The sequence below is a fragment of the Camelus bactrianus genome, chromosome 32, assembly GCF_048773025.1.
Source record: "Camelus bactrianus isolate YW-2024 breed Bactrian camel chromosome 32, ASM4877302v1, whole genome shotgun sequence".
Lineage (NCBI taxonomy): Eukaryota > Metazoa > Chordata > Mammalia > Artiodactyla > Camelidae > Camelus > Camelus bactrianus.
Genome location: NC_133570.1, coordinates 14,671,549 through 14,697,088, shown reverse-complemented (window position 1 = coordinate 14,697,088; position 25,540 = coordinate 14,671,549). Strand labels below are relative to the sequence as shown.

Genomic DNA, 25,540 nt, shown 5'->3' with positions numbered 1-25,540 from the left:
GCAGGGAGGAGGCAGAGTGACAGGAGGGCTCATCCCCTGCCCACCACCACCTCTAGCCTTAGGGGCCCAGGGATCGTGGATGGTCCCGAGGGAGGGACCAGCCTGAGAGGGAAGGGACAGCTGAAGACGTCTACAAAGGAATGTTTTATCCCAACAAATTCTACCTACTGTGTGTTGGGTGGAGACAGACAGACAAAAGAAACACACAAGCCCCCGTTCTACCCAGGCAGCCAGCCAGCCAGCCAACCACATATCCATCCATCCACCCACCCACCCATCCACCCACCCACGCACCCACCCATCCATCCTTCCAACTATCCATCCATCCATCCATCCATCCACCCATCCAACTATCCATCCATTCATCCATCCATCCATCCACCCGTCTATCCTTCCATTTGTCATTTATTGAGTACTTAAAAAGCCAGAGACTAGAAGAGACAAAGATAGTAAGAACACAAAGGAGGAACATCAGACTAAAAGATAAAGCAACTCTATCATTTATTCAATCATTCACTTACTGATTTATTCATTCAACAAACATTTGAGACAAATGAGGCCATGCACATAGGTGCTTAGTTCAAGGCCCCACCACAGTAAACACTCAATAAATGTTAGCTAATATTCCTGTTATTATTTAGCACCTACTGTGTGTCTGCAGCCTGTACACGTGTGGGAGAAACACTGAGCTACAGCGGCAGATGGAGAAGGAACAAGTCAGAGAGGGCTGGGGGAGGGAAAGGAACGGAGACAAAGGGGAAAAAACACATTCATTCAGTCCTTCAGTAAACATTCATTGGGCACCTACTGTGTGCTAGGTTTGGAGAGGCAAAGAGCTGGGAGCAGCGCTAGCCCAGGGTACTACGAGGGCAGGAATCCTGGGCCACGTCCTCACCCGCCCTGTGCCGGGCACGCACAGGGGCGCAGTCGGAATCTGTGAAATGAAGGAGAGGACAGACAGGAGGAAGCGGCAGAGACTTGGGGAGAGAAGAGGAGAGAGGAGGGGAGCAGAGAGCGACCCAGGACAGAGAGGAGGCGGGGCTGGAGGGGAAGGGGAAACAGAGGAGGGGGCGGCAGGGCAGAGAGAGCCAGCAGCTCGCCAGGGGCAGTGGACCGCCGCTCTCCCTCCTTCCTCCGCTCGGGCCCCAGACTTTCCACCCCGGGGGCAGGGCCTGTAGTGATGGGGTACCAGGGAAGGGGGAAGAGATGCTTCCTGATGATGGGAGCACACAGACTGGTGCACCCCCCATTTTATCTGCTCCTGAACTGTGACCTGTGAGCCAAAAAATAAGATGAAAAGAACAACCTCGCCCCAGACCTCCCTGGGCAGCCTTCGGGGTCTCGGAAGACCTCAGCTGCTCAGCCACCTCCCAGCTCCTTCTCAACCTCTCTAAAGCCGTTGGCCTGGCTGTCTGGAGTAGGGGTGGGGATGAGGGCCTGAAGGAGGGCATGTTGCAGGTCTGATTCTGTTTCCACCTCTGAGTGGAGGTTATGCAGTTCATCTAAGCACTGCATGCAGACTGGGAGGCTCTGTTCCTTGGATACATCAAGCCTCTCCAGCCTTAGGCCCTTGAACATGCACTTCCCTCCACCAGGAATACCCTCCCCTGCCCCTGTGTGGCTGTACCTTCTCACTCTTTAGCTTTGGGCTTAAATGTCAGCTCCTCCAGGAAGCCCTCCTGGACTACCTTTCCTGTATCAGCTCCCCTCTCCCACCTCAGGACCTCCCCCCCGGAAGTGAATTGTCTATTCACTTGCTTATTACCTGTCTCACCCTCCAAACTGAAGGTGCCAGTGAAGGCTACTCAGTGGCGTGGCTAGACTGAGAAGTCGTAGCACCTGGTCTGGCTCACCCCTGGAGCCCTATCCCCCTACCTGGCACATGGTGGGTGCTCAAGAAACATTCACTGCATGAATTGGTGACTCAGTGAATAAGTAAAGGAGATAACTCTTGACCCAGCAAGGGCTGAGGAGGTGAACGGGCTTCATCCAAGGGCATTAATGAGCCTGTGATCAGCAAGGGGGACAGAGGAGGACCAAGTGACAACAGGACATCTCCAGACTTTAGGACTGTCCTCCAGACACACACAGAGGTCTGAGGCGGGCTCTTTGGGGTGCGCATGGGTGGATGGCTGGACAGAGAGATGGCAGATAGACAGGCAGATAAATATTTGAATGAGAAGATGATGGATGGCTGGACAGAGACATGGCAGACGGACAGATGGGTTGATTAATATTTGCATGAGTGATGATGGACGGATGGATTGGACAAGAGGATGGACAGATGGAAAGACAGGTAGCAACGAAACAGAAAGAGAGAGAGGGAAAGAGAAAGAGAGGAGAAAGAAAGACATGGACATGAAATGAGTGAATTATGAATAGTTTGACAGCTGACTGGCTGGGTGAATAGAAACAGTGGGTAGATGGGAGAACGGATAGATGTTTGGATGAGTAGACGATGGATGGATGGATGGATGGATGGATGGATGGATGAATGAATGGATGGACAGATGGATATACAGAGGGACACATAGATGGACAGAGGAGTGGATAGATGAATGAATGGATAGACAAGCATATGGAAAGGTGGACAGAGGTGGCTGGATAGATGAATGAATAGGTAGATAAATGGATGGATGGGCGGCTCAGTGAATAGGTGGACAAATGGATGGACAAATGGATGGATGGACGGACAGATGGATGGATGGATGGATGGACAGGTGGGTGAGTGGGTGGGTGGATTCAACACAGAGGAGGAGACCATTGGCCAGGCAGCCAGCAGTACTCACTCTATGACCTTCCTCCTCCACCGCTTGTTGTCACTAGGGTGGTGGCGATAGGTGCCATAGTCAAAGAGCGAGTCCATGGGCGCCTTCTTGGGCCCGGGCACCACCGAGGACTCATACAGGGTGGACTCCAGCAGGTCGATGGGGTTGGGCACCCCCTTGCGGAAGGCGCCCTGGAACTTCATGCGCAGGTTGGGTCGTGCGTCGCCTGGGCCGGCAGGGCGAGCAGTATCAGCCGGCGAGGGGGAGGGGGAGCCATCCTCCCCCTCAAACAGGTTGGCCAGCGAAGAGAGGGGGAAGGCCTCCCCGCCGGGGGTGCCACCCTCATCCCCAGGGGGCTCGGCCACCTCCCCAGGCCCCGCGCGGGGGCCTTCACTGGGATCCGCCATGCTGCCCTGGGACCAGTCTGCCCTGCTCGGCCTGCAAGAGAATGAACGGGAGGGGAGTCAGGCCAGTTCCAGGAAGCCCCCTCCCACATGGGCAAACAGCACTGCTGCCAGCTGCTTCAAAGCCACCGTTGTAATGACAGGGGTGCAGGGTGGCCACTCCCAGATGTGGTTGGCCGCCAGCCCCCGGGCAGGAGTTGCAACAGGAGCCTCTTTCAGGGACCTGGAAACACGAGTCTGCCTCAGGTCCAGAGACCCTGGACATCAGCTGGAGGAGGAAGGGCCTCAGAGTTATGCTGGGACCCCAAACCTGGAGCCCGGGGCTTACTCCTGGCCAGCCAAACTGGCTTCAGAGCCCCCAGAGCAGGGTTCAAATCCAAGCTCCGCATTTAGCAACTGTGTGATGTTGGGCAGGTTGATGGTTCAGTCTCAGTTTCCCCGTCTGTGAAATGGGGATTCTGAAACAAAGCACGCATTACTGTGTGTCAGTAATCACTTACTAAAACCCAACCATTAAAAGCACGCTTCAGACATAATAGGTGCTCAGAAAATACACATGAACACACTGTGGGAGCCAGTAGCACCCAATTTCCTCACCCAGCACCATCATTCTGACCCCCATTTCACAGGACAGGAAATCAAGGTTCCAAGACTTAACTCCTCACAGCGCACAAACTCTGCTCCCCATGGCACCAAGCGCTGACCCCTTCCCTCCCCTCTCTGCTAGGTTAACTCCTGCCCACCTGTGTTCCCAGCTCTCATTCCTTCATCTGGGAAGCCCTCCCTGACCACTTGTTCGTGGGACTAGTTAACTCCCAGGCTGTGATCACCAGGAGGGAGGAATGTCCTCTGTCTTGTTCACTCCTGCATCCCCTGCACCTAGAAGGGCGCCATCCAGACAGACGACCTGAAGACAAAGGTACTATCTGTTCCCACTTCTCAGGTGAGGAAAACGAAGCTGGAAGAGGGGCAATCACATAGCTTGCAGGGAGAAGAGCTGGACTTGAACCCAGGTCCAACCTTTAGCCAGGAGCAAGGGAGGGGCAGGGCCCCGCTGGCTGGCTGTCAGCCCCCTGCCCGCTGCAGCGCACCGCTGGGAGTGCTGGGCACCAAGGGCGAGTTTCCTGGAACACCTACCATCCCACCCAGGCTGCGGGGAAACGTCTGAAAAGCCCTCTTTTCTCTGTTTCTCCCTCCTCGCGCGTTAGCAGAAGAGCAAATAAAGATTGGTTCCCACCTTGTTTGTTTTGTGGCTGCCAGGAGGGAAGGCCGGGCACCACAAGAGGCCTCTCTTGGCAGGCGCAGCAGGGCACACCGAGGGTCAGAGCGCCTGCTGGGGACCGGCCCCACTCTGGGCGTCCGTGGGGAGGGAGAGCCCAGACTTCCGAGTCTGACAGGCCTGGGTTCTACCCCTAGCTCTGCTATTTATGTGCAGCATGACCTTGAGAAAGTTACTTTAGCTACCTGAGCCTCCATTTGCTCATCTGTAAAATGGGTACAACTGTCATAGCTTTTCCATACATTTGCAGGAAGAACTAGATGAGATCAGGCATGTCCAGTGTTGTCCCCGGGATTAAATTGGGGGCTGTCAATGATTATAGCCAAAGGAGGAAGGAAGGGTTAGGAGCACAGGTGCTGAAGTCAGATGTACCTGGTTCCCATCTTGGCCCTGGTTCATTATCATCTGTGTGATCTTGGGCAAATCATTTCCTCTACCTGGGCCTCAGTTCCCCCACCTGTAAAACCAGGGTAACCATGGGCAAAGTTCTTGGGAGATGCCAGTGTACTGAGGAATTTGAAGCGCCCACTGGGTGCTGGCACCTAGTAGGACCTCAGGAGACATCAGTTCCCATCCACCAGCCAGGTGGGAGACGGAGACCCCTAGCGGCTGCCGCGTGAGTCTGGGCTTTGTTCTGCAGGAATGGGGGTATGTTGAGGCAGGGAGGGGTATCTACTGGGCTGCAGGCATTGAGGGCGAAGATTAGACTTCCCTGGGCACAGTCCTGTTCACCTCATTGGGGACCCCAAGGTCAGGGGAAGAGGAGGAGTTGGGCTGTTAACACCCTCCTAATTACTGAACTCCTTTCCGAGGTCCTGCAGGGGCCGGAGGAGGCAGCGGGGAGGCCCCTCCAACCCCCCACCATGCCTGCAGCCCCTCCTCTAAGAAATTCAAACATGACAGCATTCAGGGTTTCTGAGGCTCCAGAGCAGGGGGTCTGGGGTCAGCCAGCCCCAGGTTGAAATCCCCCCTCAGCTGCCCACTCGCTGTGCAAAGCCTTGAACAAGGCACATGCAGATCAAAATTAGCATTTTAATTATGACGAAGTGAGAGTGACAGAAACCCCATCATCACTGTGACTGTGTTGCTCTGACCAGCCCCAGTGCTTCACACGTGCACTCACATCCAACCCTCATGGCAACCCGAGACTGGTGGCTCTCACCCAGGGGCCATTCTGCTCCCCAGGGACATTGGACAATGTCTGGAGATATGTTTGGTGTCACACTGTGCAGAGGAGACAGGGCGACTGGCATCCAGTGAGTCAAGGCCAGGGAAGCCACCAAACACCCTGCATGGCATGAGAGAGTCCCCACCACAAGGAATGATCCATCTCGAACCCAGTCAATAGCGCTGAAGTTAAAAAACCCTGCCCCAGGGGTAGGTACTACTATAAATCTCATTTTCAACAGACATGGAAACTGAGGCTCAGAGAGGGTAAGTGACTTGCCTGAAGCCACACAGCAGCTTAGCAACAGAATCACGATTCAAATCCGGGCAGTTGGCTGTGGAGCCTGGGCTACGCTAACCCCTCAGTTGACAGTGTGGCCTGCAGGCCAGGCACCACCCCAAACTCTTACAGTATCTTGTTTAACAACAGCCCCGGGAGGTAAGGATTATTACTACCAGCCCATGTTAACCTCTTTGAACCTCAGTTTCCCTATCTATAAGTTGAGGGTCTCAACACAGCTGCTATCCCACAGGCTGCTGTAACAGACAGCTCAGATTATCTCTCAGGTACCTAATAAACATTTGATAAATGCTTTAATCATCATCGCCATCAGGATACAGTCCCAGTTTACCTGTCCTCCTCACTGTCTCCCCACCTCCGGGGAACATACATGTAGCACTGCAGCCTGGCACTCACGGACCACATCAACATTCACCAAGCCTTCTCAGCCTCTCCCCCAGCCCATCTCCCAGAGTCTGGGGAGCAGAGCTGGGCTACTGGTCCCATTTCACAGCTGAGGAAACTGAGGCCCTGGGAGGCCACATGGAGAGTGAATGGCCTTGAAGAAGGCCTCTAGATTCCTAACCCTGGACTCCTTCCACACCACCCCACCCATGCACGTACACGTGTGTATACACACATACACACACACACACACACACAGCCAGTCTGTGGCAATCCCCTCCCCAAACACTACCCTGTTCTCTGTGGCTGGGGAGAGTTCACTCCCAGTTCTAATTTGCCCTGTAGGCTGTTATTACACATTCCAAACCCATGCCAGACTTAGGGGGAAGGAGGGGTGCGGGGCGGGGAGAGAGGCTCAGAGTCTTCGTGTGTCTCCTCTGCGTGTGAATGTCCTGTACGTTTCTTCCTGTCTCTCCCTGTGTGCACGCATGCGCGTGGGCCCGCTGCGAGCTCCTGGGAATGCCTCTGCAGTGGGCAGCACCCAGCTGGCACCAGGCACCCCTCGGGGCTCAACAAAGGGCATTTACACATGAGGGTGAACATCCCACACACTGTGTCACCACTGTGTCCATTTAACGCAGTGGATTCCAAACATCTTGGTATTAAGCATCCAAATCCTTTTTTTAGAATACACACACACACACACACACACACACACACACACACACACACCTGACGGCAGTCCACACACAGACGGTAGTTGTGGCAGGATGGACGGAGCAGGAATCTGAATCTTAGGGCCCAAACAGCAAGATTAGAAACCGTTCACCTATTTATTTATTCAACAAATATTTACTGAGCACCTACTGTGTACCAGGTCTTGGGGACACAGATGTAAGCAAGACAAAGAATTCCTGCCCTCCTGGGGTGGACCTGGTGAGGGAACAGCTAGACACAGGAATAAGCTGAGGCGTGTCTGGTGGCATTAAGAGCTGGTTTGATCAGAAGGGTTGGGAGTGGCCAAGTTAAGGGGTACAGGGGTCCTGACCAGGGTAAGGAGCTACAGGGCTAAGCCAGGATCCCCAAGCCTTCCTCTCTACCTGGGTCAGACTCCAGGCTCTCCAGAAATGTGGCTGGCCCCTGGGGACTCAGTCAGGCCAGCCAAACCCACTCCCTCCCCCAAGGAGGGGCACCTGGTAGGAGCTAGCTAGCAGGACATGGAAAGAACGTGCATTCCGACGTCAGACAGAACGGGGGGGGGGGGGGGTGCGGTGCTGGCTCCCAGACCCACGGCTCATTAGCTGGGTGAGCCTGAGCAAGTTACATAGCCTCTCTGAGCCTCGCCTGCCCTTGGGGAACTTAACTGGGTCATTGTGAGGATTATATGAATTGAGTCAAGCACCTGGCACGGAGTAAGCCTTCAATAAACAGCAAACCACAAGATTACTTGAATGGCAGATGCCTTCTCCCTGCGAATCCCAGATTCCACAGGAGTGAAGTCGAGTGGAGGTCTCCTGCTCCACCCCTCTGTCCCCATGCAGAGGGCTGGAAGAAGGGGCCCGTCCTCACTGTGTTACCCACCCCACCCCCGTGGCTTTGCCTGATCTCATGGAAACCGTGCCACGTACTTGGCAAATCCCATCCTCCTGATTACGTGACCAAAGAAAGCTGCTTAAATCTGGGGGCAAGTTCAGGCGTGCAGGGGCTGCTCCACCCCAGGGGGAAGAATTCAGGGACCTGGGATCGATGCACTCCCACAGGCATCTGCTGAGTGCCACCTGTCTGCAGGGCGCCTGGAGAAGCATAAAAGAGTGGAAGCTCAGGGAACTCACAGTCCAGGAGGGAAGGCAGATGGCTCTCCCCACTCCAGGCCTCTGCCTGGGCTGTTCCCTCCACTGGGGATGCTCTTCCTCCACTGGCTCCCATTCTTCGGGGGCGTCATCTTAACCAGCCACCCTGGCCCCCGCCCCTAGTCTAAACCAGCTCCCTTGTGTTCATTCTTAGAGCAAACTGTGCCTTCCTTTAATAGCATTTCACGGTTAAACTCTGACCTTTACTTAGATCATTTTTTTATCCATCTTCCCTCTTCTCTGGCGTTTTAGTTCCATGAAGGAGGGACTATTTTGTGCCCACTGTCTCCCCCGCATTCAGCATTGTGCCAAGGCATCAGTAAATATGTGCTTTCTTAAACTGTAAGGCTCTGAAGTTCTGGAAGGGTGCACACAGGAGGAAGCAGCAGTCATCCTGCTGGGCACAGGGAGAGGCTGCAAGGAGGAGGAATAGCTGAACTGGGGCTTGACAAGTGGAATGGGATAAAAAAAGCAAAGGAGACAGCAAGGTCAAAAGCACGGAGCTGGGGAAGTGCAAGGAGCGTTGAGGAACGGTGTGGCCGGAGGCACTGGGAGAAGAAAGGCAAGAAGGACGAAGAGATGTGTGAGTGGGCGGGTGGATGGGTAGGTGGGAAGGAGACAGGTACAGGGGGAGACAGGTAGACCAGGGGGAGGTTCTGGGCTCCCAGACCGACTCACTGTACTTCCTCCTCCCTCCATCCTGGGGATCTTTGTCCAACCTGTGGGGCCCCCACTTCTTGCCATAGCCTGGAATAGACATGACTGTGAGTATCTGCTATTCCAGATCAGTCTTGGAGGAATGATGTGGGAGGCATCTAGGAGGACGGGATCCCGAGGTTTGCTGGTGTTGAGGGAGGAAACACCAGCTCCACCCAACCCCTCCACCTTCCAAGTGAGGAAACTGAGGCTTAGAGAGGTGGAGTCACTCTTACAAGGTTGCCTGGCTCCTGAGAGGCTGAAGCAGGTCTAGGAGTCCATGAGGCCCCAGGAACTATGCCTTCAATGGATACTTTACAAGGACCAGGGGACTCGAGAAGAAAAGGGTAAAGATGGGGGTGGAGGGAGAGTGGTTCAGGGTGGGCGGTGCAGACCATGGGCCCCGAGGCCTAATGCCCACTCACCAGCTGTGTGACCTTGGGCGAGTCACTTGGCCTCTCTGTGCCTGTAAATGGTGATCTAGCCCCTACCTCGGGATTGCTGTGAGGCTTAAATGAGAGAGGGTATAAAACAGAGCCCACTGCCTGGCAGGCAGCACATGCCCAGTAAAGGATGGCTGGGGTCAGCATTATCAGTATCGTATTACAATTATTAGAAGATGGATGAACAGACAGACGGAGGACCAAGGAAGGTATGACCACCAGGGAGGGTGGAGTGGCTGGGCCCAGAGCCTGGGACCCTGGCAGCCACCCCACAGCAGCCACTGCTGAGCGCTCAGGCCCTTGGCCAGGCAAAACCCGCTGCCTGCCAGGCTGCCAGAAGCTCCCCAGGCTCCGGTGGGTGGCAGCAGCGGGGGCATCACGCCACGCCAGGCACCTTCCCCAGCCAGCCTGTGTTTACCTAGCAGGTCTCGGCCCAGCCCGCTTCCTGTTTGCTGCACAGTGGCTGTCTGTCCAGGGCTGACAGAGCTCCAGTGTCCTGTCGGGTGCCCTCACCCAGGAGGAGGCCCCCCTCAAGCTCACACCACCCAGGCGGGGCAGGATCGGAGGGTGACTCACCAGGCCCCTAGAGGGCAAGGCCAGTGTGACCACGGACGGCAGTCACTCGGTCATTCTTCAAGTCCTTGGCTGGAGGGATTCCGGCCCTCTGAGCTTTCATGGGCACCCATCACTTCCGAGAGTCCCCAGCCCCAAGGTGGAAGCCATGGGGAGGCTATGTGGCTGAGCGGTTTAAGAGCACGCATCTCTTAAACAACAACACAAAAGGCCACCTACGATAGGATCCCATTTACAGGAAACATCCAGAATTGGCACATCCTTAGAAACAGAAAGCAGATTAGTGGTTGCCAGGGGCTGAGGCCGTTGGGGTGGCAGTGACTGCTAATGGGTCCGGGTTCATTCCTGGGGTGACAAAAATGTACTGGAACTACACAGTGGGGATGTCTGTAGAACTCTGAACCACTCTACAAAACCACTGAATTGTACATTTTGAAAGGGTGAGTTGCATGTGAATTACATCTCAATAACTCTTGAGATTATTGGTGAACCTTGAGCAAGCCACTTCCCTACCCTGAGCCTCAGTTTCCTGGGTGCAACGTGGGAACATCGCCAGGTTAGACGTGCACCTAAAGGGTCCAGCACAGGGACTGGCACACGGCAGGAGCTCAAGGACATGAAGTCCCTGTCCCGGGAGGCTCCGGCTCCCTCGTCCCTTGCCTCACCCACTCCCAGCAAAGCACAGCCTAGGAACCCACCCTCTCAGACTCAGCCCTTCTCAGAGTGTGATGCTCCCCAGCTCCAGACCAGGAGGATGGAGGCCTCAAACCCTAGGACCCCCTTCTGCCTAGCCCAGCCCCTCTCCTGGAGGACAGTCAGAGCCACAGAGACCCACCCGGAGAGGAGTCTGCGGCCTCAGAAATCACCCAATCTATGTTCTGTTCTCCACCTGCCACTTTCTGGTGGGGCAGCCTGGAGCAAACCACTTCTCTCTGGGCCTCAGTTTCCTCATCTGTAAAATGGGGGAAATAATTACTGCCACCTGGGAGTGGTGAACCCATATTTGCTTTATAATTACTGGTTGGACATTCATGCTTTAAATTAAAAAAAAAATGGTAGCTCCTGCACCAAAGGGCTGTTGTGAGGACTGAATGATAATGGCAGAGACTTGACTGAATTGATGATTCAAGTTTCAGGCAGCGCTCGGTGCGGAGTAAGTGTTCAATAAATGGCAGCTGCCTTTTCATTGTTAACCTTCCCTCAGTTTATAGCTGGGGAGACGCGGCCCAGAGAGGGCAGGGCGGAGCAGGCGTTGGGACCCAGACGTCCCGGCTCCAAGGCCAAGGCTCATGACTTTGCCCGGAGACCTCACTTCCTGAAAGCATTTTCTCCCCTCCTCATTTCCATCTCTCTTCCATTCCTGCCCCATTTCCCAGCTGGGAGACTGAGGCCCGGAGGGGACAGGACACCCACCTACCTATACGCACACACCCCTGTGGCCTCACTCCCCTGTGCAAAAGTCCTGAGGTTACCAAGTCAGGGAAGAGAGCAGACACCTGTGGAAGGAACGGGAAGGGCAGGAGCGGGAAGGGCAGGAGCGGGGGAAGGGCGCCCCAGGCAGCAGAAAACCAGTTTGAGATCCTCTCTCTGCCCCAGCCCGCCTCACCACCAGCCTATGCCAACAGTAGGCTGCTGTCTCTGGCTAACTGCTTAGAATTATGACTGAGGGGGGCTAGGGTATAGCTCAGTGGTAGAGCGCACGCCCGAGCATGCATGAGGCTCTGGGTTCAATCCCCAGGATCTCTGTCAATAAATAAATAAGTAAACAAACCTCCCCCTTCTCCCCCCCAAAAAATTATGGCTGAGACTAAGCCTGAAAGCTCACATTAGCAGTGAACACCCCACTGGTAAATGTCACACAGCACCTCCTATCTGCTTTAATCCAAATAGGAACTCTAGAACTTACCTAGATATTACTGCACCCGTTCTCAGAGGAATAAACATCCAGGGAGGATGGAGGTGAGGGGCTGACAGTTATCCAACACTGAGCATGCGCTAAGGATGCTCCTGTTTCCCTCTCCTGTGAGGTAGGCTGTGCTGCCATCTCCATTTCACAGATGAGCAAACTGAGGCTCGGAGAGACCAAGCGACCCAGCTGAGGTCACAACTCAACAGGAAGGGAAGGTGGCCAGGATTCCAACCACCTGCTTTTAAACCCGTGTGAGTTCATCGCTTCAGGGTCTACGAAGCCCTCTCCCTGGGGCCCCCCTTCTAAATGCCGCACCCACACCCTGAGCTCACAGAGCAGGGCAGCGCAGACTGGGGGTCTGAATCGCGGCTTTGCCACTTAGAGCTGTGTGACCCCAGGTGGATCGCTTCACCAATCTGAGCTTCAGTCTCCTCATTCCTGAAAGGGAGCGAATCACAGCACCTGCTGCTGGGTTGCTCGGTCATTGTGGGCGTCAGAGCCCCATAAAGGGCAGCCCCAAGCGATGGGGACTCGGACACAAGCTCCAGGAGGGCAGGGACCTCTTCCGCTCCATTCACCATTGAGTCCCCGGTGCCGAGAACAGGGCCTGGCACAAAGTAGCTGTTAAAGATACACTTGCTGAATGCATAAATGAAGAAATGAACAAACAAATGAATGAACTCATGGATACAAACTAAAGGAATCCAAGACAGTTAAGTCATTCTCCTTGGGTTCAGATCACTGAAGCCGAACCTCCACCCAACTAACTTGCTAGCTAATTTCCTCCCTCCCATCCTTTAACAGATAATTTACTGAACACCTACTGCTTGCTGGGCTCTCTGACCTGTGAGGTTCAATGCCCCCTGTGAGGGAGACAGCTATGGGTCCATTTTGCAGATGAGGAAAGTGAGGCTCGGAGAGGCAAGACACTAGCCCAAGCCCAAGTCTGACCTGGAGCAGGTGGGTTCTCCTGATGCCCCTGCCTTGTTGCCAGCTGTTCAACCACTCCTTCCTTCCTGCATCCATTCGCTCCATCCACAGGTTTTCCTGAGCCCCTCCTCTCTGCCAAGGGGCACAGGGACAGGAATGAACCCAGCCAACAGGTCCCTACCTGAGGCTGGCTGGCCCCTTGCCCACTGGGGTCTCCCCATACACACTCTTGAGGAGCTGTCCCAGAAGATGGTCAGCCCTCCGGGTCAGCCGGGAGGAGGCCAGGCCACTCCACCCTCAGGGAAAAACAGACGTCCACTGAGACTGAGAAGCCCTTTGTGCAGCGGGCAGGCAGGGTGGGGGCAGGAGGGGCAGCCATTACTCACCACCCAAAGAAAAATAAGCACTCCCTTTTGGTCAATGGCCCTCCTGTCTGCCCCCAACGCCCCCACCTCCTTCTGTGGCCTTTCCCACCCTCTGACCTCATCTGCAGCGGACCTGTGAGCGTTTCTGGGGGGCCTCCCATGCCCCCAGCATGGTGTCTGTAACCGTCCCTCACCGATAATGAAGCATGCTCAGAGAAGTGCAGTGGCCTGCTTGGGGTCACACAGCCAGCAGCGGGCAGGGCTCGGGGCAGAAAGGGGAAGCCAATGACCAGGAAGGGGCTCAGAGGCGGGAAAGAAGTCAGAGTCACAGTGAAAATGAGGGCATGGCCTCCCTTCCTCATTCCTGATCGGCCAGGGTGACAGCTCACGGGACCCAAGGGCACCCAAGGCAGGGGGAGTCCAGGCTGGGGCAGGAGTGGCAGCCAGAATAACCCGAATCCCCACCTCAACTGGCAGTGCTCTCAAGTCCAGTAAACCCCGAGCGGCAGCCCCAGGAACAGAGAGGTTAAGCCCACCTCATGAAGTCACACAGCAGGGAGTGGCCAAGCTGGGATGTGAATGGAAGTGGGTCAGACTCCAAGAGGGGAGAGTCTTAGGGGCTTTCCAGGAAGGAGGTTGAGCCAGCCACTGGGCTTTTCAGGGTCCAGTGACTCTGGATCTGGCTTCCAGGTCTAGCACTTCCATAAGCCAGTGGGACGTCCTTAGGCAAACCACTTCTCTCTCTGAGCCTCAGTTTACTCATCTGTCAAATGGGATTCAACATTCCTCCCCTTGCCCACCTCCAGCGGGGGTGATGCTGTGACACCAACAAGGTGAACAGACACCCGTTACATTCCGAGCAGTCAGTGTTGCTCTGGAGACTGTCCACAGTCACCCCACGAAGCCAATGCTATCATTATCCCATTTTACAGATGAGGAAACCGAGGCCCAAGGAGTGAGGGAATTTACTGACAGCTGGGATTGGAACCAGGTAGGCAGGCTCTGGCCCTGTTTTTCAGCATTAAATCAGGAAAGTAGGAAACTTGGATGGCTTCTGGCGCTCAGTCAACGCCTGTAAATATTTCACAGCTTAAAAGGCAACGTCCCTTGTCTGAATGCAAGTCTGGCTTTGCCCCTGCTACCTCCCGCCCGCCCGCCTGGCTCAGAGGGGCTCTTGGAGGGTGCCCCAGGATGACCTGGAGGAAAACACGCCCTGGAACAGGCCAGGGACAGGATGAGGAAGAAGATGAGCTCAGGGCTCCATCCGTGTGCTTGGACTGTCTTTCCAAAGAGAGAACTGAGAACCTGATCTGACAGATGAGGAAACTGAGGTTCAGAGAGACGAGGTGGCCTGCCCAAGCTCTCCTGGGGAGGAGGAAGCAGGTCTAGGATTTAAGCCCAGGCCTGTCAGAGCAATTCAGATTTTTATCTCTAAACTGCAGACTATCTTCCCATGACCTTGAGTCTAGACAAGCGGGGACAGGCCACTGTGGCAGTTAAGGGCATGGATTTTAGAATCAGATAAATGGAGTTCAGATCCCTGTCAGGCCCTTCCCAGCGGAGGGACCCTGGGCAAGTGACTGCACCACCCTGACCCTCAGTTCCTCCCTCTCAAAAATGGGCACAATCATAACTTTGCATCTAAATGTCCTGAGTGTTTGGCTCAGTGCCTGGCGGAGTAAGTGCTCAATAAATGCTCACTACCATCGTAATGACCACTAATGCAGCCCAGGCTTGGCTGAAGCCAGATGAAATGTTGCATCGAGAGTTCAGAGAGGCAGCTGCAGGGCCCAGGACCGCAAGTATCTTGAGAGAGCTGAATTAATCTTTAACAGGTGAATTCCATCCCAACTTGACGATGTGGAGAATTCCAGAGGGCCCGCTGGCATGAAATGTTCCCTTGGCTCCCCAGATCTTGTGTGTGACAAGAAGAGGACCTGGTCTCCAGGTCCCCGTGAATTGGGGAGGAGCCTAGAGTGGCTTTCCCAGAGTTGAATGGGAGAGGTGGAGGCAGACAGCAGGTTGGGGACCTGTGAGGGGTAGAGCTGGCCCCTCCACATGGCCCCCTCCCTCCTAGGAGCACATGAAGGACCTCAAAGGACTGGCCCTCTGCAAACCACGTGTTCAGTCACTCAACAGTGCAACAGGGATTCACTGAGCACCATGTGCCGGGTGCAGTGAGGTCAAGGCTTGCACATTTCTCTTCCTCCCACATCTTCTAGCCGCCTCTCTTTGGTACCTGGGGCCTCAAACCTCTCTCCTGGATGACTTCCCCAGCCTGGGGACCCGCCTCCCTGCCTGGCCCCGACTCTGCAGACCTTTCCAGACCACACATCCGCATGTCCCTCCCAGCCCAGACTTTTAAGGCTTCGGGGTCTGCCCCAGCCCCTGCCTGTCTGATCCCTTGTCCTTCCTGTTCACATCACACACTCCAAACAGGACAATTTCTCAGCTCTACAAACCTGAGTTTTACCACCTGGTGATGAGTAGAAGTCAGGCCTCTACCTGAATGCCCTTTCCCTGACATCTGCATTTATTCCTCAAGGTAAAGCTGAAACATCACCTTGATCAAGCCTTCCCTGATCCTGTCCCAGTCCCACCGACAGCACATTCTCCTGGCCCTCATTCATCGACAGCACACACTTCCGAGCATCTACCATACATGCTCCCTTGCTGGGTGCCCACAGGTTGGGCATGGGTGTTGCCTGCTTGGAGGCCACAGTTGGCATGAGGGGCAACCCAGGGTGGAGGGGGCAGCTGGGGTTGGGGGATAGGCAGCCCTTCCTCCCATCTCACTGCCTTTCTTGGACCACCCAGTTCACGCCCACCTCAGGCCAGAGCTAAGCTGGGATCCAAGGTGCCTCAGTGCCCAGCCCAGGGCTGGTACACGGCAGCTTTCCAGGAGGGTCTGATGGACAAAAGAGGAAATGGCTGAGGCCCAGCTCACACCTGATGATGTGAGAGGGGTGTCCACAGCATCTGGTCTGGATTTAGCTTGGGGAATCCCAAGCATCTTCACTGGAGCTCTCTCTCCCTCTCTCCCTCTCTCCCTCTCACCCTTTTCCCTCAGGTGCCCATTCCCTAAACCTGGAAATACTCCATTTCAAAATGACTCCACCCTGCTTTCACAAATGTGAACTGGATAGGCCCATGACCACCATTTGTCATTTGTCTTGGGAGCCCCTCCTCCCTCCAATTTACCAATAAATGTGGGAAAGTAGGGTCCCTAGCCTTTCTGGTTATTCAAACTGAAGGATCAAGAGAAATGTGGAAATGGTCAATTACCTTTTTTCACCCCTTCCACTAAGAAGGTGTTTGGGGCAACAACCACCAGAAGAAGCATCAGATGGTACAAGCCCCAGGGGTCACCCTCAGCCAGCCTCCATTTTACAGATGAACAGCCCAAGGTCACACCACAGTGTGGTAGCAGAGTGGGGGTTAAGGCCCATGCAGATCCCACTTTTAACCCCGCAGATGACCCAGGCCTGACCCTCCTCCCTCACCTCTCTAAAGAGGCCACCTCTTCACCAAGTTAACCCCCCCCCCCACCTCCCCACCATCCTCGCCCCAGAGATACAGTGGCAAAGCTTAAACCCTCCAGCGGGTCTTAGCATCCCAGATCAAGGCTCACACATGACATCACAGCCCCAACCCCTATCCCCAGTAGAAGCCTTCGTTCCAGGCACTCAGCAGCCGGAAGCCCACCCCCTCCTTGGTAACTTCCAGGGCACCCCCTGGGCAAGAGGTAGGGGCGGCTTTGGAGCTGCACAGCCCTGGGTTTAAATTCCACTTGGCTATATCCCCGACCTTAGCTTCAGTTTCCTCGTGGGCAAAATGAGGAGGAAAGATGGAGAAAACCCCTGGGGCTGGACCAGGTCGGTGTGGTGGTAGCTCAATCAGGATGTCTGTGGTTGGGATCGCCAGGCACGTGGGGAGGGTGGGAGGGCGCTGCCTGTCCTCGGAGACCTCCCGGGAGTCTCCAGGGCAGAGCCAGAGGGGAGGTTAACGATTTTCCTGCCCAAGAGCCATCTCTCTGGGACTCAGTAACCAAGAAGTGGCCTTTGGAAGCTCCAGACTCCCAATTCCCTCCCCGGGGCAGAGGGCAAACCTCAGGCCCCCAGAAAAGGAGGTGACCCCGAGGTGGGCTGCAGGGCCTCCTGAGTTTGGTTCCTGGGCCTGGGTCGTGCGGGACCCGGGACCTCCCTCTCCCAGACTTGCATCCCCAGAGCCCACGTGGGCACCCATTTCGCAGATAATAAAACGGAAGCCTAGAGAGGTGGTGCCGGGCCCAAGGGTCGCTCGCGGGGTCCCGCGCCCCAGGCGGCACCCCCGAGCCTCCTGGATGTCCCCGGTGGCGCGCGGGGACCCTCGGCTGGGCCGTCCCTCCCGGGGTCCCCACCCCGAAGGCCCAGGCCCCACTCACCTCCGGGAGGGCTCGGCGCCGGCGGCCGGGAGCGCGGCGCTTCCTGAATCCCGGCGGCCGGCCCCGCGCCCGCCTGCCCGCCGCGTCCCTCCTCCCCGGGCTCGGGTTCCACCGCCGCGCGCCGCCCCCGGGCCGCACCCCGCCCACCCGGCCCGGGCGCCGGGGCTGGAGCCGAGCCCACCCCACGCCCGCGGCCCGCGGCCCCTGCGGGGGGCGGGGGGGGCGGGGGCGGGGCTTCCGCGTCCTCACCTGGAAAAGGGACTTCATCTTCCCGGGTAGAGGGGCAGGCGCTTCGTGGAAGGATCCCCGAGATCACGGGCTCCCGGCTCGCCAGGCGACTTCCTCATCTGAGAATGGGCACCTGGCTGACTCCTCCACGCCTTCGCTCGTTCCTTCATCCAGCAGACAATTCAGACAGGTGTGTGCTAGCTCCACGTCCAGTAGGGGAGGCATCTGAGTTACACACAGTTGCTGGTCCAGACCAACTCCATGTGAGTTCCTTTTAAGGTCACCTCCTGACCCAGCGCCTAGCAGGGAGCCTGATTAGGTGATCATCCCAGCTGTCTCACCTGCCACCCAAGACACTTGATTACCTCCATGGGATGGGCACCTCACTTCTGCGGGGAGTGGTTGGAAGCCTGGAGCCAGACCTCCTGAGCCCAGGCCCTGGCTCTATGACTCACCAGCTGAGCAGTCAGTCCCTTCTCTGTGCCTCAGTGCCTCCCTTCACCTCACACGGTGAAGATGCTGAGGGCATCAGGTCTGTGCAGAGCCCAAAGAACATTCTTGGCCCTCTTAAAATCAGTTAGTTGCTTTTACTAAACTGAGCTGACTCCCCCATTGGGAAGACAGTGGGGGTAGGCCTTTCCTTCTCAGATTGCAAGTAGAAATAGCTCCCGTAGGGTGCTGGTTCAGCAGCTAGGAAGTGGAATTTTGGAACTGTTGGAGATAGATAAACTTAATGGAAATGATGTGTTCAAATCACCAGTGTGAAATATTTATGAAAAAATGAACCCTGAAAATGAACTCACTGAGCATGGGGGTGGGGAAGGGAGTCAAGTAAACCTTCTTCCCAAGGGTTGTCAGGGAGGGACTGCTGTGCCCATTTTACAGATGGGAAACTGAGGCTCGGAGAGGAGTATAGGCTCCCCAAAGCTCCCTCCTTAAAGGGGTGAGGAAGAGAAACATTCCCCTTTGGGTTTCCAGGGTCTTCAACAGTGCAGACAGTCAGCTGTCCGGCCGAGAAGAAGGTAAACAGAGGGCCCCTCATCCCTCCCTAGTGGAAAGTCCGTCTGTTGGGGGCCTTCTGGGCTGGGGCTGGGCCAGGCTAGGAAGCTGAGGAGTCATGGGCATAACTAGCTGGGGCCCATTTCATCTGAGAAAGGCCCTTCTCAGATGAAAAGAAAATGATGGGGCTAATTCAGGTCACCAGGAGGCTGACAGAGGGGACGGGGAGAGATGGAGTCAAGGATGGTGTTTGCTCTTCTCCAAAGTGAGGGGGACGAGGCATGAGCCCTCAGCATCAGTGTTGCAAACCCAACTCCCTCCTGTCCCCCATTTCACAGATTGGGAAACTGAGGCCCTCCTGTTAGGAAGTGCCTTATCTCGGGCCAGGAGGCTGGACCTTGGCCTCTGTGCCAGATACCTGTGTTCAAACTCTGTTTAGCCACAGATTAGGTGGGAGCTGTGAGCAAGAGCCTCTCCCTCTCAGCACCTCAGTCTTCCCATCTGAAAAATGGGTATCAGTTTCCATGAGGCAAGGAACTTGTCTGTCTTGTTTGCAGCTGCAGAACCAGCCCCTGGCATGGAGGAGGTACTTTTAAAATACTGGTCGATTGAACTGGAGGGAGTTGGGGAACAGAGTTAGAGTTTGATGGGTACAAAGTTTCAGTTTTGCAAGATGAAAAGAGTTCTGGAGATGGGTGGTGGTGACGGTTGGAGAGCAATGTGAATGTATTTAATGCCACTGAGCTGACCACTTACAAGTGGCTTAAGATGGCAAATTGCATTCGGTGTATTTTACCACAATAAAAGACAAATTGGGGGGCGGGGAATACTGGTTGATCAAAAGCAGGTCTGTCTTGCAGGGAAGGGGTGAGTAGGAAGACAAAGTGAGGGGCTCGGGGCACCCAGCAAAGACTCGCTGGTTTGACTAAATATGAACAAGGGCCACCTCAAGGATGTGACTGCCATTATTTGACTGTTTTTGTCGCTGGTGAAACACTCCAGCCTCTGGAAGGGCCAGACACTCTTGATGGAAAGAACTTTTCCTCTCAGGGGAGGAAAAAATGTTACCACGGGTGGGGAGTCCTGCAAAGGCTACAGGCGGGCACAGTGCCCTGCCCCACGTGGGTACCAGGGTCCCCGAAGGGGGAAGGGGGCTCAGCCACTTCCACTAAGGGAGGTTCCTGGGTGACACTGAGGGTCTGCACTTAGCAAGCACCTATTGTATACCAGAATCAGTGCCAGGCACTGGAGAGAGATTGGTGAGCCAGAAGGGTCCACATCTCAGGGACTTTACACTAGGTGCATCTGTCCCCATCACCCGGGCACCTAATTATAAAAATAAGGCATGTGCCCCTCACTTTACAGTTGGCATAGCCCTGATGCTGCCAATTCATCTCCTGACAGCCAGGAAGGGAGAGATTCTTATGCCATTTTCTGTAAAAGGAGACAGAGAGGCCACGTGCCTGAGATCCTAAAGCTGGCAGGATTTGAACCCAAACCCAGCCGGCTGTGTAGTGCAGCACAGTCAGAAAGGATATGGTCTCAAAAAGACAGATCATAACGTGTTAGCAAGGACGTGGAGAAGACGGGCACTCAGACACTGCTCGTGGGAATGGCAAATGGGACAGCCATTGTGGGGAAGGTTGGCAGTTCCCCAAAAAGTTAAATATAGATTTACCATATGACCCAGCAATTCCACTCCTAAGGATACAGCCAAGAGAAATGAAAACATATGAATACAAAAAAAAAAACTTGTATATAAATGTTCACAGCAGCATTACTCATAACAGCCCAAAGTGGAAACAACTCAAATGATGAACGGATAAATAAAATGTGGTACATCGAAGAAATATGCGGAACATCTATACCGAGGAACACTACTCGACAATAAAAAGAATGAAGTGCTGACTCGGCTACAACCCGGGGAAGCCTTGACAACATGATGCTGAGTGAAAGCAGGCAGACATCGAAGGCCACATACTGTATGATCCTATGTATGTGAAACGTCCAGGAGATGCAAACCGAGAGACAGAAAGTACACTCGTGGTTGCAAGGGGCTGGGGAGAGAGGAAGCTTGAAGCATCATCCTTTTAGGATGATGAAGACATTCTAGAATTGTCGGTGGTAATAATTCCATCTATCTGTGAATATGCTAAAAACCACTGAGGGCAGGGTGTAGCTCAGTGGTAGAGTGCATGCTTAGCATGCACAAGGTCCTGGGTTCAATCCCCAGTCCCTCCATCAAAAGACAAAATATAATTTAAAATATAATAAAATTTTAAAAGCCATTGAATCGTACGCTTTGAATGAGTGAACTGCATGGTTTGTGAATTGTATTTCAATAGAGCTGTTACAAAAGATTAAAAAAGAAGGTGGTCTTTGGAGTCCAAAGGATCTCAGGGTGGCTCTACCACATTTCTAAGCTGTGTGACCTCAGGCAGGTGACCCTGCTTCTCTGAGCTTCACTTCTTCATCTATAAAATGGGGGTGGTAACTGCCCCTACCTCACGTGGTTGAGAAGATTAAACACGATCGGGCTCGAGAGGGCTGGGCAGTGCCGGACACAGTAACTGCTCAGTAAATAGTCCCATGAGGTCACCGTGCCTCCCCCACCAAGATGGACTCAAACCCCCGTCTGAGCACTCTCATGTTTACCCAGTCGGCTCCCTGATGCCAGCTCCCATCTTCCTTCCCAGGAATCTTGTAAGGTTGGCATTAGCGCCTCCATTTTACAGAGAACTACTGAGCCCAGCACCCCTGGCACGGCTCTCTCCCCCACTCTCAGGCAGAAACTTCTTTCCTCTCCCTCCCCACGCCCCATGCCTTTCTGCCTCTGCCCTCTCCCCTCTTTCTCCTCCATGGGCGCCCCCTTGGTCCAGTTGGTGACCTCACAGCTCCAGAATTCGGCTTCAGCCAAGAGTTGGTGTCCAGGTTCCTGGGGGCCTGGAGTGCTCCTCAGAGTTAAGGATGCAGCCAAAACCACCACGTGGGGCTGGATGCCTGCAGACCTGGGCCATCTCATCCCCTCCTCCCCACAACCCTCAGAGGGGTGGGCCTTCTCCAGATCCTTTTCAAAGACGGACAAACTGAGGCTCTGCACAGGGAAAGCCTGAGGTACCTGCCAGTGATGCGGTCAAGATTTGAACCCAGGACCATATGAATTCAAATGGCATTCCCCGGCGCATCTAGCAGCCACCTGGCCCTACCCTGTGTGCCTTAGTCCCCTCACCTCTGACATGGGAGCCCTGCACCCACCTGGATGAGATCAGAGTGTATGGGGTTGGGAGGTGAGAAATTCTGCTTGGCCTTTCTCCTGCGAGAGCCACATACAGGCTCAAGTCATGATGGGAAGAAACAATTGAGGGAAGAGGTCAGGGGCGGGCAGGGGGGAGGACCAGGGGTGGCAGGTGTGCATTTATGCAGTACCTGCTGTGTACTGGTCTGCCTCACACATCCCTCCCAGCTACAGGAGAGGAAGCACACTCAGAGAGGTCAAGGAATCTGCCCAACGTCACATAGCTGGGAGGGTGAAGGCTGATGGTCTTCCTCTGGGAGCCTGTCCCGGTGGACAGCAGGCCCCTCAGGAGATCACCCCGCCACCCCACATTTACCTAGAAGCCCTGGCGACAGGAGACAATCAGCTGGTTTGTCCACCTCTGTCCCACAAAGAGCTGGCTTCCTCCCAGAGACTGGAGGCCCCGCCCTGCCAGCGACCTTCAATGAGGCTCTTCTGGAATTCTCCCTGTGGCAGAAACCTGAGGCCAGGTGGGGAGGAAGCCCTTCCCCTCAGATGACCGTTGCCATGGGCACAGCCACTCTCAGCCCTCAGCCACTGGCTGTGATTCCTGTCGGCCCGGCAGCAGGCCTGGTGGCCAGTGGGTGTGGCCGAGCCACAGCTGGCCACGGGCACTGCAAAGTTAGCCTTCATCTGGAGCTGTGGTCTAGAGCAGCCAGTGGGGACGGAGGGGGATCCCTTGGTGCCAGTAGGGGCCAAGTAATTCCCGGCTTCCTGGGTGGGCTACTGGGGGTCTGTGAAGGCTCCTGGAGTGATGACTGAAATTGTGAGGGGGGTGAATGAACACTTCCCTAAGAGGCCCATGACTTTCGCAGAGACCTGGGACCCCGCCCCCCAGCACGTAGGTGGTGAAGGCTCAATTTTCCCAGCCAGGAAGAGGCAGAGGTTGGGGCGAGGAAGGGGATGGCAGGGACCCATGGAGATCCTAGCTAACAGTTTTTTAAACTGTGAATTGGCTCTGTCAGCTGCCACTTAACAGAAGCTATGACCTTCTTTGCTCTAAAACAAAAACCAAACTCACCCTGGCCTCAGCATCGCTAGGTTTCATCCCTCACTGTCCTCGCCACTTGATTACCATGCTTTGGCCACTGTGGCCTCTCTCTCTCTCTGTCCTTAGAACATGCTGCTTTCTCTCCTGCCCAGGGCCTTTGCACCATCTGTAACCAGCCTCTTTTAATGGTCTGTTCTTTCTCCCTTTCAGATCTCAGCTCAAATGTCACCTCCTCAGAAGGGTTCTCTCTGCCCCACCCCCCATCTAGATCTCTTCCAGTGGACTGTGAGCCCCTTGGAAGGTGCAGCCTTATCTGTCTTGTCCCTGCAGGGTCCCCTGAGCAGAGCCCAGGACCTCGCACCTAATAAGTGCTCAGCAAAGAGGAGTTGAATGACTCATCTACCAGACAATCCTCCCCGGGCTTGACTGAGAGCTGATTAAGGATTGATCATCATCATACTGCCCTGTAGGTGCCAGGCCCTGTGCTAAGGCTTTGCACGTGTCGTTCCGTTAGGTGTCACAGGAGAAAATGATGTGGCCACTTCTGGGTGGAGTGTTGATTTCACTGGAATTATGAATACAAACCAGGGACTGGTTGCAATGACAGGTGTCCACTGTAGATGGACAGAGCTGGGAGGGACCTCTGAAATGTCCAATCTCCTGACTTTACAGATGTGGAAACTGAGGCCCAGCGGGGAGAAGACACGTGCCCAGAGTCACAGAGCAAGGAAGAACAGCCAAACTGCACGACATTTTCTGGGGTGTTACTGTCGACATGCACCCTACCATATCTGTGTAAGTGAACACGCTACGGTTTAACTGCATTAGGGGCTTGGTTGCCCCTCAGGACCCCCTAGCAGGTCATGGCATCATAATAAAGAAAAATATTAATAAAAGCCACTTATTGACCATCTTCTGGGTGAGGTATTTTACACATACTGTCTTATGTAATCCTGCAAGGCAGAGGTGTTCCTGTCTCATTTTACAGATGCAGAAACTGAGGCTCAGAGTGGTGAACTGCCTTCCCTGGATCACACAGCCACAACGTTACAGAACCTGGACTTGAACCCGAAAATTGTGAGGTGATCATGGTGATGCTGCTGCTGCTGCTGCTGCTGCTGCTGGTGGTGGTAGTAGCAGTAAAAGTAACAGGACATACCTTCGACCCAGCAGCTGACATGAGGTCAGAATCCCAAAGTGTCCACTTGAGAGGCTTGACTTTTCCAGTAGCACCCCAAACACATTAGGGGGGCAAGGCCCTCCCAATACACACACACACACACACACACACACCCCACCACCACACACACACTCACTTTCGGGAGGTGAGGACAGGTGGGGACTCCTAGCTTAGCAGCGTCCCCGCAGCGCCAACAGCGCCGCCTACTGAGACGCGCGGGACCTGGAGGAGGCCATTGCGCAGGCGCAGGAGCGGCGGGGCACGCAGCTCAGCCGCAGCGCCGCGGTGCCAACAGCGCCACCTACCGGGAAGCGCGGGACCTGGAGGAGTCAGTGCGCAGGCGCACGCAGACCTAGTCTGGGACCGTGTGAACCTGAGAAATGGACCCTTTCCTCCTCCAGTCTCCAAAAGCCTCTGTAAATGATGATAACTGGGTCAACAGTGAACGATTACACAGCTAAGTGCCCACCTCGGTAGTTTCACTGACTCTCAGTGAGCAAGGAACTATTAGTAGCACCACTGTACGGAAGAGGAAAACAGGCTCAGAGAGGTGAAGTGATTTGTCCAAGGCCACTCAGCTGATAAACAGCAGAGCCTGGACTCCAGCACTTGATCACATTTTCATAATTCTGCATCACATACAAAAAAATCCATGCAGTTTTATTTAACACTTCCTAAGACAGCTTAGTATGCTTCAGACATTTCTGGTTGCTTTACAAATAGTAGCACTTAATTTAAGCCTCACAACCTATGAGATGGGCCTTAGCAAAACCCCGTGGTGAAGAAAAGGGAACAGGATTTTTTTTTTTAATTGAAGTATAGTCAGTTTACAGTGTGTCAATTTCTGGCGTACGGCATAATGTTTCAGTCATACATGTACATATATATTCATTTTCATATTCTTTTTCATTACAGGTAACTACAAGATATTGAATATAGTTCCTTGTGCTATACAGAAGAAACTTGTTTATCTATTATATATAGCAGTTAATATTTGCAAATCTCAAACTCCCAATTTATCCCTTCCCACCCTCTTTTCTCCTAGTAACCATAAGTTTGTTTTCTATGTCTGTGAGTCTGGGAAATCAGACTTTTTGATGGAGAAGTGAACTTCAATTCCTTGTCTGTAAGAGATGAATTATAAAGGATTTGAACTGTTGGTCAGGGAGATTTAATTGCATGTAGCAAGTAAGTAGAGTCAGCCCTTGTCAAACTTTTAGGCTCACTTGGGTTTCTGTGCACCATCAGGTTAACCTGAGTCACATTTGGTGGCTTCCCACAGTGGGAAAGTTCTGGCAGGAAGATGTGCTGGCATGTGGACTCAATCCCCAGGCCCAGAAGTGGACACAGCTGTG

At 54.4% G+C, this 25,540-nt stretch overlaps 1 protein-coding gene and 1 long non-coding RNA gene across 4 annotated transcripts in view; one reads left to right on the top strand and one right to left on the bottom strand.

The window, feature by feature from the left end:
* Nucleotides 1–17,879, bottom strand: part of TRPV4 (transient receptor potential cation channel subfamily V member 4) — a 40,260-nt gene extending 22,381 nt beyond the window's left edge. Inside the window, exons 1-2 of one of the 3 annotated variants that reach the window (XM_074356011.1) lie at nt 17,742–17,879; nt 2,790–3,206 (exon numbers count right to left, since the gene is read on the bottom strand). In XM_074356011.1, coding sequence (XP_074212112.1) covers nt 2,790–3,175 — 386 coding nt within the window. In that variant the 5' untranslated portion in view covers nt 3,176–3,206; nt 17,742–17,879. Of the gene's footprint in view, nt 1–2,789; nt 3,207–9,868; nt 16,544–17,492; nt 17,647–17,741 lie in introns of those variants that run through there. The other 2 variants (XM_074356010.1, XM_074356012.1) reach the window with 2 other exon arrangements.
* On the top strand, nt 17,776–24,340 carry LOC141575769 (uncharacterized). The gene is made up of 3 exons (XR_012503572.1): nt 17,776–17,910; nt 23,678–23,800; nt 23,994–24,340. It is a non-coding gene; the product is annotated as an uncharacterized LOC141575769 (long non-coding RNA).
* Nucleotides 24,341–25,540: the final 1,200 nt, after the last annotated feature.